The 11494-nt window shown below is 36.7% G+C and overlaps 1 protein-coding gene across 4 annotated transcripts in view; it reads right to left on the bottom strand.

Moving 5' to 3' along the window:
• Positions 1 to 1310: 1310 nt before the first annotated feature.
• Positions 1311 to 11494, bottom strand: part of LOC106869207 (E3 ubiquitin-protein ligase CBL-B) — a 70459-nt gene continuing 60275 nt past the window's right edge. For 2 of the 4 annotated variants that reach the window (XM_014914851.3, XM_014914852.3), the window contains exons 10-12: positions 6267 to 6416; positions 2770 to 2866; positions 2042 to 2431 (exon numbers count right to left, since the gene is read on the bottom strand). In XM_014914851.3, the coding sequence (XP_014770337.1) occupies positions 2188 to 2431; positions 2770 to 2866; positions 6267 to 6416 (491 nt within the window). In that variant the 3' untranslated portion in view covers positions 2042 to 2187. Of the gene's footprint in view, positions 2432 to 2769; positions 2867 to 6266; positions 6417 to 11494 lie in introns of all 4 variants that reach the window. The other 2 variants (XM_014914853.3, XM_089337940.1) reach the window with 1 other exon arrangement.

Here is an 11494-nt window from a genome sequence, read left to right as displayed (position 1 = left end):
CATCCACACAGCCCTGACATACATGTACAGAGTAAACTAAAGCTCCCACATGACTGGACATTCTGAATCCTTCTGTGACATACACCACAGAAACCAAAGAGCAGTGACAGGTTGCAGCTTTTGTGTCACACTCTGTGTATTGAATATTCATTTTCTCTTTTTTGTCCTCCCCAGACACACAAAAACACACACACATATATATATATATAGACAGACAGATGTATCTCTCTCACCCCACACACGTTTTATGGGAGAAATATATAATGAATGTGACAGTAAGCAGAGAGTGACAATAACCAGAGTTTGAACGAAATACATCTTTTGTCTTCTTCATTATTAAATTGTATGACAGAAGCAAACGAGAAGCATGTGGAGCAGGGTAATATAATAATAATAATAATAATAATAATAATCCTTTCTATTATAAGCACAAGACCTGAAACTTGGAAGAGGACTAGTTGATTACATTGACCCCAAGGTTCCACTGGTACTTAATTTATTGACCTTGAAAGGATGAAAGGGCAAAGTCTACCTCGGCGGAATTTGAACTCAGAACATAAACACAGGCAAAATGCTGCTAAGCATTTTGTCTGGCATGCTAAAAATTCTGTCAGCTTGTTGACTTTATAATAATAATAATAATAATAATAATAATCCTTTCTACTAGAGGCACAAGGCCTGAAATTTGGTGGAGGGGACTAGTCCATTACATTTACCCCAGTGTTTCACTGGTACTTAATTCACCAATCCTGAAAGGATGAAACGCAAAGTCGACCTTGGCAGAACTTTATCTCAGAACAAAGATAGAAGAAGTGCTTCTAAGCATTCGGTCAGGCATGCTAACAATTCTGCCAGCTTCCCACTTTGGTAATAGTAGCAACAATATTTTCTTCAGACTGTGGTTGTAAGTATGGGTGGGATATTTTCCTCAGTGTATCACTGGTATTTAAGCATCCACCTTGTCATGTCAAACACAGTGGGGAATTTGAAATCAGTAACTTGGATATTTGTAAAGGGCTCTCGTCTGATATACTGCACTGTGACATCTCATTTATGACAGACCTAAAATAATAATGATAATAATAATAATGGTGATGATGATAATAATAACAGTAATTATGATAATGGTTTCTGCATAAGACTGTATGACATTTTGTGGCAAATGGGAATGGGGTGGGGGTGGGTCACAGACTACTAAAAATAATAACGATGATGATGATGATGATAACAATGATGATTTCTCACATAGGCACAAAGCCAGAATTTATGGGGAAGGGGGATAGAATTGATTATATTGACACACCCCAGTATATAACTGATACTTTTATTAGTTCGAGGACACTCCAAACCCTCTCCTGGAACAATGAAAGGCAAAATTAACAGTGGGTGGTTGGGTGGTCAAGGGAGTTCTCTGCCTTTTGTTCTTCCATAATAATTATAATAATAATAATAATTTCTTAAATTGGCACAAGGCCGGAAATGTGTAGAGGAGGAGGATGTGTAGTAAGAAAACCAACCAGCAAAACTGGCACCAGGTTATAATGATACCTTTTGTTAGGAGAAAAGGGGGAGTTCAGGAAGAAAGGCCATCACCATGACAACCGGGGCCATCTCTGGATTTACATTTGAAAACTGCCAGCTTTGAAGTACTGGGCTTGTTCTTAATTTTGTTATTATTATTGTTATTGTATTCATTCAATATGATATCTATATATATATAGTCTGTATAGTCTCTCTCTTTATATATATATAGAATCTATATATATATATATAGTCTGTATATATACATATATATAGTCTATATATATTTATATATATAGTCTGTATATACTCTCGTTAACACATGCACACACACATGCACACACACACATACTCGCATGCATGCCCACACCTGCCAAAGTGTGGGTGTTCTATGTACAGCTACACATGCACATGTGTGTGCGTGTGTGCATGTCAACATGCGCATGCGCACACGCATACACACAAGCACACACACACTCGCACACACACACACGTAGTCGACACAAATGGATACATGCACACACACACACACACACACACACGCACTTATATATATACATACATACATAGATACAGAGCTGTGTGATTGTGTGGGCGTGTAGTATCATTAACTGTTTGTGTCCCAGCCGCCCTGCCGTACGCATGTGTAAGTGCAACAATTTTGCACTAATTTCGTTTGACGAAAGTCTCTAGAATTTCTTCAGCCATCTTGAGATCGTTGCGTGCTACTCGGAGTGCGTCAACGACCCGGACTTTATCGTAGCCACGCGACACTAAATCTTCCACAAACTCCTGGTTGATGCTGTTGTATGAACTTGTCTCTGTGTTTTCTTTGTTGTTGTCTTGTCGTTCTCGCAGTCGCTCGCGCTGGATTGGGACAGCACCAGCCTTGTGATGGCACTCGGACTTTCTGGAATGACAACATGGCAGAGAGAGAACAAGAGATTAGGTGATGGGATAATACAGATATAAAGAGTGTGTATGTGAAGAATGGATGTACGAGTGGGGGATGATTTACATTTCATGTCATTTAGAATAGTCTGAACTTTTAGGGGAGGGGGCTTGTCGATTACATCAATCCCAACAGAATTTGAAGTCAGAAGAAGAAATATTGCTAAGCATTTTGTTCAACATGCAAATGGTTCTGCTGCTAATTATAATAAATAATAATAACAAGAATAATGTTCTTTATATTTTATAATTAAAAAAAAAAACAAACAATAATAATTGCAAAACAATGTTGCTTACATTTTTGGTGGGGCTTCATCTGGTTTCGGTCTATGTTGTGGAATTGGTGGAGGATATTCCATTTCCCCAGCCCTTTGTGGGATCTTTTTAGAGTTTCCTGCAACAGATGTACACAGTGAGCAACACAGTAATATCTCAACACTGTCAGTGGTATGGTGCTGATGGGACATGGTGTGGTGTTGTATAACAGTGAAGGTAGAGAAGCTGTATTAAGAGGAGGGAGGGGGAGAGAGAGAGTGAGTGAGTGAATGTGCCAGTGGTAGCGTAATAGTAAAAGTAAGGAATCTGCAGTGAAGTCCATTAAGACTGTAGTGAAGGCTGAGTTTGAGGGAAGGACTTAAAATATTTGTAAATAAATAAAATGTATAAGAAGGAAGTTCACTGTTTTTTCATATAAACACATAACTGTAAACTATGACTGGTTGACGTATAGAAACAAAGATGGAGGATGATGTAAAAGAGGCTGGCACAACATGGAATGTGACCTCCCAACCAATTTATTGCAACGTGCAAAGAAACTGCTGCAGCTAATAACGAGGTGAGTAGTTACATGAAGCAGTGTGCATGCAAATAGAATACCTTAGTTTGGTAGACTGGCCACAATGACAACGATGTTAATATCGAGTGGGAAGGAAGGTTAAGTATATTTCCAGAAATATCTTTTGAGAATTATTAAATAATACATCCTTGATATTGCATGCAGTTAAAACTTTTAATTAGTTTAGTTAATCTGGAAATTTCCATACATCTTGCTTCACTCAACATTAAAAAATAAGCAGTATCTGTTGCTCCATCGGTACAGTAGTGGCCTTAATGGCTGACTAGTCTAATCTATTAGGTCCCTGGCTATGTTGTTATCAACCTCATTAACATGATAGGCATGTCTTGGATCTATATGGTGCTCTCATGGATCAGAAAGTAAAAGATTTCTACAACCACAGCTTACTTAGTTTCAGCTTTGGTAATCTCCAGTGATACCAGTTTCCACTCATCAAATAAATGACCAGCTAATTAGCTTAACCCTTAAGTGTTTAAACAGGCCATATCCGGTCCAAATATTCTCCATGTTTTATATTTGAACTAGCCATATCTAGCCTCTCACATCTAACCTACATTGACATTCTAAAAATAAATAATCACATCATTGAAACCTCAAAGCTATGAGATAATGTGTGATTAATTCAAAACAATTTGAGTGAAAAAGCATTACATTTAACAGATTAATCTAAACATCAAAGGGTTAAGAGTTAATTTTCCATTTGAATAACAAACATTTTTACATGTCTAACCACCAAAGACCCAACAGAGACCATATTATTTAACATTATTCGATTCACTTATTGTTCAGCAATAAGAGGCTAAAATAGGGAAATTAAATGTGGGGTGTTGAGCTGAGTCTTTAAACTGGAACCAGGTAATATCCTTAGGAAATTCTGGTAATTTTTTATTATTATTTTTATTAAACAAATGGAAAATAAAACCAAACTTAAATTGAAAAATGGCAACTTATTTTCAAACCCACTGAATAGGATTTGTGGAAAACAAAGAATTTAATACAAAAGTCTCAGACATTGACACTGCCATGAAGTTCTCTTCTGTGTTCTCTTGTTGTTTATCACATTATGCTATTATTGTTCATGCTCTCTCACATACAGCCTCCCCAAAATAGCAAACAGACACATCAAAAACATCAGTTTAAACTCTTGCAAACATATAGATACAACACAACAGGTCACTAATACAATTACAAAATGTATAGATATATATAAGGAATCACTTCTATTTCAAACATGTTATACTTAAAATATGACTGTCCAAGTTTGATCTGCTTTCTCAAAACTATTTCATATTCTCTTGTTCATCTCCCAAATGCTAACAGATTGATGAATTTAGGAACATTAATGTTCCACATTAAATATAAAGGATGAATATGAAAACTCCTTAATGAAAAAAAAAAAAAAAGCGAAACATCAACATAATTGTGTATCTAGTACATATGCACACACACACATATATATGTGTGTGTGTGTGTGTGTGTGTGTAGTTACATCATAAGAATTTACAAAGTTCCAAGAGAATGTGAAATAATTTTTCTTTGGAACTGGATCTTGAAACTTTTATATATATATATATATATATATATATATATATATATAGATATAAGCTCTGATGAAGTCGTAGGATGATACTGAAGCACTTAACTATGAATGCATTGCACATTACAGCAGAAACAGTTGTAAGGTAATGGAGTTCATAATATAATTGTTTATTCCTTTGTCATCCCAATTGCTCATTACTGCTCTGCACTCGACTGACTTCAGATCGAAGCATATGTATATTGAGTTCTAACAGCAGAGTATCAGCATCACAATGCTTAACACCTTCTCTTCTCCATCTTTACTTGTTTGGCGAGTTTCTATAGGATATGTGTTCTATAAATGCTCATAACACACCTTATACTTGTAATATTTTCATATTCGAAAAATACTTACAATAGTAAGCTACCAATTTAATATGAAGAATCTTTATTAGAAATCTAACTTTGGAACCCTGCTAAGTAAAGGCTGAAATAGAACTCAACCTTTCCTCACATATTTATATATACACACACACACATATATATATATATATATATATATATCAAAACAAATAAGCGCAAATGGAATTCATAAGATTCTTCAAGATGCGTTGAAACGATTTCTGTGATTAATAAAGAATCTTGTGAACTCTATTTTCTGTTTCTCTCATTTGTTATATACTCAATGGACACTGAGGAATTCCAGAGGTAGACCCAGTAGCATTTATATCAATACTATGGATGACATCAGGTAGCCATAGACAGTGAAAGTGCTTTAATCGGCGTACTACCAGGTGTATACCCAAGGTTTAAATAACTACTTTTATGCATTATACATACATATATATATATATATATATAAATACATATATATATAAACACATATATGTTTATATATATAACCACCAAAACAGGTATCTAGCAAAGTGAGATGATTATAGCTGCTACATTAATATATTTGAGATCCCGAAATTATACATGCTATAATGGCTTGGAAATTAATGCATATGCTCTATAAAAGCTCTATCATGCTGTTATCCGAATAGACCATGGGTAACATAGCTCTATCATGGTGTTATACCTTGCTTGAGTAACACACCTCTATCATGCTGTTGAGATTGTACTATGGTTAGCTTAGCCATGTGTTAGCTCTACTGTTAAGACAATGTGCAATGAGTGACCCCATTCTATATTAGCTCTGTCATGCTGTTAAGGCAATATACCATGGGTAACTGACATCTATCATGCTACTACTATACCCTAAAGGTCAATGACCTGTGACCAGCAATACTATAAGCCAAGCCTCTCCTTAAGCAACATTACTGTTCTCCTTTACAAAAGAGATAAAAGGAACAGCAATGTATAGAAAGCTATAATGTGATGATGAAGCCAAGAGAAGCTGACGAAGAAGAAGTCTTACCTCCAGACATTGGGAAATTTATATAACTTGAACAGCCATCAGGGGCACCTCTTGCTATTGTGCAATGAGGTTTGTCATAAGTGTAGTCAGGGCTCATATCAACCGACAGTTCGTAACACAGCTGAGCATAGGAAATCCCTGAATTGCTTCCTAGTTACAGAAAGAAAGGTCAGTTAGTAAATAGGACTGCAAAGATTATGGAAAGTGAGATGGGGGAGATCAAGCAGAGAGAATGCTCCACCCAGGTGTCGGAGTGAGAGGAGAAGCAAACAGAAATAGTGATCCACCCATCAAAAAAGAGTGAGAGGAGAAACAAGTAGGGAGGGTGGTCCACCCAGGTATGGGAGTGGGAGAAGAAACAAACAGGAATGGTAGTCCACCCAGATATTGGAGTGGGAGAAAGAACAAGCAGGAATGGTAGTCCACCCAGATATTGGAGTGGGAAAACAAGCAGGAATGGTGGTCCACCCAAATATTGGAGTGGGAGAAAGAACAAGCAGGAATGGTGGTCCACCTAGATATTGGAGTGGGAGGAACAAGCATGGATGGTGGTCCACCCAGATATGGGAATAGGAGAAAGGACAAGCAGGAATGGTGGTCCACTAAGGAATGAGAGTGGGAGGAGGAACAAGCAGGAATGGTAGTCCACCAATGAATGGGAGTGGGAGAAGGAATGAGCAGGAATGGTAGTCCACCCAGGTATGGGAGTGGGAGGAGGAACAAGCAGGAATGGTTGTCTACCCAGGTATGGGAATGGATGGAGGAACAAGCAGGGATGGTGGTCCACTCAGATATAGGAAATATTTACTCCAAATTTATAACTTCCCAAATTATTTCCAAGAATGTGTCAGTTGGAGGACATTCGGTAAGTCATTATATAGACACAGGGTTCATAATAATGCAGTGTGTGATGTTCATGCCTTTATCAAGAATATTAGTGCTGCAAATTAAGCAAATTGGCTGGGTTACAGACTCAGCTTACAGTAAGGTTACCTCCACTTCATGGTACATGATGATGACGATGATGGTCGTGGCGGTGATAATGATGGTTGAGGCACACTGTGTATAGTGCTGGAATACTGATCCAATGATTACTGGTTCAAACCTGGCAACAGCCACTGTAACAAGTTCCTTGCAAGTGAGCAGTTGCTATAAGAATGGACATTACAGCCATAGAAGATAACCACGTTAGCCAGTCAACAGAATGATAGAGATGTATAGGGCAGGGGTGGAAGACCAAAACCGTGGGAAATGGACAGAAAGAAAAAAAAGCAACCGTCACATAATGGCTTTAATCGCACAAACAATACGAGTCAGTTCGTATTTCACTAAACATCAATCCACTTTTGGATGGAGATGCATGCTTGTAAAGTATTAAACGAAAATAAATTATGGGATCCTTTCTTGTCAGAATGGTTGCCTTAATCTATAGTCACCCCATCTCTCTCAAACACACACACAATTTATATACAACAATATATATATATATATATATATATATATATATATATATATATATATATTGTTATACTTGGAGATGGTCATCTTTTGCCAATTAAACACACACCACTAATTTATTTGATCTTCACTTTAGTTTTGTCAATATTGTTATTTTAGCTTGACTAACCCTAAGTACAACTATCTGTTGCAACAAACGTTTTCACATCAAGGAGCTTGCAAAACAAATAAATACACACACACACACACATATATATATATATATATATATATATATATATATATATATATATATATATATATATATATATATATATATATATATATATATATATATATATATATATATATAATGCAAGCGTGGCTGTGTGGTAAGAAGCTTGCTTCCAAACCACATGGTTCTGGGTTCAGTCCCACTGCACTGCATGGCACCCTGGGCAAGTGTCTTCTACTATAGCCTTGGGCCAACCAAAGCCTTGTAAGTGGATTTGTAAGTGGTACACAGAAACTGAAAGAAGCCCATCATATCATCATCATCGTTTAACGTCCGCTTTCCATGCTAGCATGGGTTGGACGATTTGACTGAGGACTGGTGAAACCGGATGGCAACACCAGGCTCCAGTCTGATTTGGCAGAGTTTCTACAGCTGGATGCCCTTCCTAACGCCAACCACTCAGAGAGTGTAGTGGGTGCTTTTACGTGTCACCCGCACGAAAACGGCCATGCTCGAAATGGTGTCTTTTATGTGCCACCCGCACAAGCCAGTCCAGGGGCACTGGCAACGATCTCGCTTGAAAATCCTACAGGAGCCAGTCAGGCGGTACTGGCAACGGCCACGCTCAAAATGGTGCATCTCATGTGCCACCCGCACAAGAACCAGTCCAGGGGCACTGGCAACGATCTTACTTGGCTTGCCGGGTCTTCTCACGCACAGCCCATTTCCAAAGGTCTCGGTCCGTAGTCATCGCCTGTATATATATATATGTTTCCAAGAGTCCGAGTAGTTGTGGAGGTGGGAGAAGGCTTGAGGACACGACTCTTTCTGGGGAAAGCCAAATATTTATACATTATTAGTGACATTTATATGTGTAATTATATTTGGCTAGTTACTGCTTTAATTTGTCCATTTTTGTATTTTACTGGTTTAAAAAAAAGAAATGTTTCATATTTTTGTGTGTGGTTTACCTTAGGTGTTGGTTGTGAGGATTGCTGGAACTGAGAAAAGATGAGATGAAGACCGTGGATTTCCTGACCTGTGATAGGGTGCTGAAAAGTTTCTGCTTTAAGGGTATCATGAAAGGACTGGTTGGAGGCCCAACCTAAGGACCGCTGCAATAAGTGTGAGAATTTGAGATGGGAATATGTTGAATAAAATCATAATTAACTACTAATCCTCTTGTATTTTCTTTTACCCAAAGCCAGGAACTTTCCAGCATCCCCTTGTATGTCCAGTCACAATAGGTGACCCCATAGGTAGGTGGGAGATTATGTTTGATAAAAATTTAGATCATTAATATTGTTATTGACACACAGGAATGGGAAGTTATGTTTGATATCATTAGAGAAAAAAACCATGCAAAACCAGAGTGGTGGCTAGTTTGGATTAGAACAATGGTAATATGGAAGTTGTGAGGTGCAGTTGAAGCAGAAACACAAAGAAAAGCTCAAATAAATGAGTGTTTTGTGAAAAATAGGACAGATAAAGTAAGTTTCAGCCCATCTATACTCCTACATACTTTGATTTAAACACTATCTTACTGGGATACAGCAACACTTCTACTGCTGTTATACTTCATAAATTTACTGAGATACCAAATTAGAGTTATACAACAACACAATAAACAACAACAAGAACAAAAAAAAAAATGATTGTGAATGTGTGTGCATGTACCAGAGTGAATCAAATTATTTGCAACACAAATTTTTTCCTGTTGGTAGTAAAAATTAGCAGCTCATGTATCACCAAGCATAGTTTCCATCTAGTAACTGTGTGTATTACCAGATGTTGTCTCCCTCTAGTGCAGTGGTTCCCAACCTTTCCACTAGCAAGGACCCCCGCTTATTTAAATGAGTTTTCTCATAGACCCCTTTTAATATGCTTGTGTGTGTGTGTGTGTGTTTTTGAATTTAGTTCACTGACCCCTGGTACTACTTTTGTGGGCCACCAGGGGTCTGCTGACCATAGGTTGGGAACCACGGCTCTAGTGGCTGTTTATATCACTAGACATTATCATCTGGTCTCTGCAGAGCAGGTTCAAACACAGAATACCAATTAAGTAGTCATTGTTCTTATTCACCATGCATGTAACTCTGTTTTTGCTAATTTCCAAAGCAAATGTTCAGTAATCCATTTCTCTTTATATTAGTAATTTGTTACAAAAGAGATCTTAAAAATACAAAAAAAATTTTCAACATATTTCATCTACCGTTGCACAATTTCATTTTTATTTTTTTTTTTTATCATCAGAGAAAACATTTTCAGGAAGATATGAGCCAAACATCCTTTGCTTTTTGTATTTTTAGACAGTCCGTAGCAACAAAACATTGTTTCTATGATATAATAAAACAACTTAATTGCAATTTCAAATATGAAATACCAGAGGGACACTACATACAGACATGTGCATGCAACTAATTTTACTGCCAAGGGCAAAAGTTAAAACAAAAGAAATTATAAATGCACTGCATATGACTAACAACTCAACTCATTATATATAAGGTGGGTGAGTGATCAAAAACTTAATGTCAAGTAAATTGGATATAATTGTTGCTATATTTGTTCCTCGTTAATATGTCAGACTGGAAGAGTGGATACCAATTTTTCCTCAGCTGCGAGTGCACACACACACACACACACACACGTGTGTATATGCACTTGATTAAGTAAACCTACTTCATTAGAGAGAGCAGGGAGGCAATGTTATAGAAATGACAATGACTGATATTTGGGAAAAACAACAATGGACATATTGTATAGACTAGTGTACCTGCATATGCAAGGGTATCTGACATATATATATGCTAGGGTACCAGTGTTGTCATTAATCGTTTCTACCTTCAATAAAGACAGTAAATATATTTACCTTAAATGTATTGAAATCAATAAAGTAAAGTTAAAATACAAACAGCTTCATCTGTTTTTAAATAGAGACATTGATATGTAGTAGACTTTGCAAAACAATCTTGAAAAAAAAAAAATTTTTTTCTTTTGTTCAATAGAATTCTTAAACTGAAAATTTTAAAAATTATGGAGAAATGACCACACAATAATGCAGAGCTTTTGCAGGTAACTTTTAACTGGATATTTTATTCTGAAAAAGTTTCCTGAAGTGGCACTTATTTTTATCTGTCCAGCCTCAAATTATTTCTACGATATTGAGTGCCACACCAGGGACAAAAGACAAAAACAGTTGAAAGTAGGACGTGGTTAACCTAGTGATTGGTTAATGGATTATTGAAATAATATTGAAATAACAAGAAACTGACGTCTGTATAAAGCAAAGGTTAATATCACTGGCTGTTACAATTTTATTTTGGGATGAATAACTCCTCACATTTTTTTACTACCAAGTCAGTAACATTTGGATTCCGTGACGCAATCTATTTTACTTCGTATTTTTCAATGAACTAAGCAACACAAAAAAAAAAAAAAAAAACCAGGAATAAATAACAATCAAGGAAGTTAACTCCAATGTTATAGAAATGATCTCCCTTCACTTGATACTACACATGTGGGTGTTCGCACGTGCGGCAATGAATGTAGGGAAAAA

Source organism: Octopus bimaculoides, chromosome 20 (assembly GCF_046866305.1).
Source record: "Octopus bimaculoides isolate indiv1 chromosome 20, ASM4686630v1, whole genome shotgun sequence".
Classification (NCBI taxonomy): Eukaryota; Metazoa; Mollusca; class Cephalopoda; order Octopoda; family Octopodidae; genus Octopus; species Octopus bimaculoides.
Note: the sequence above shows the minus strand (reverse complement) of the source record. Positions and strands in the feature narration are given on the sequence as shown.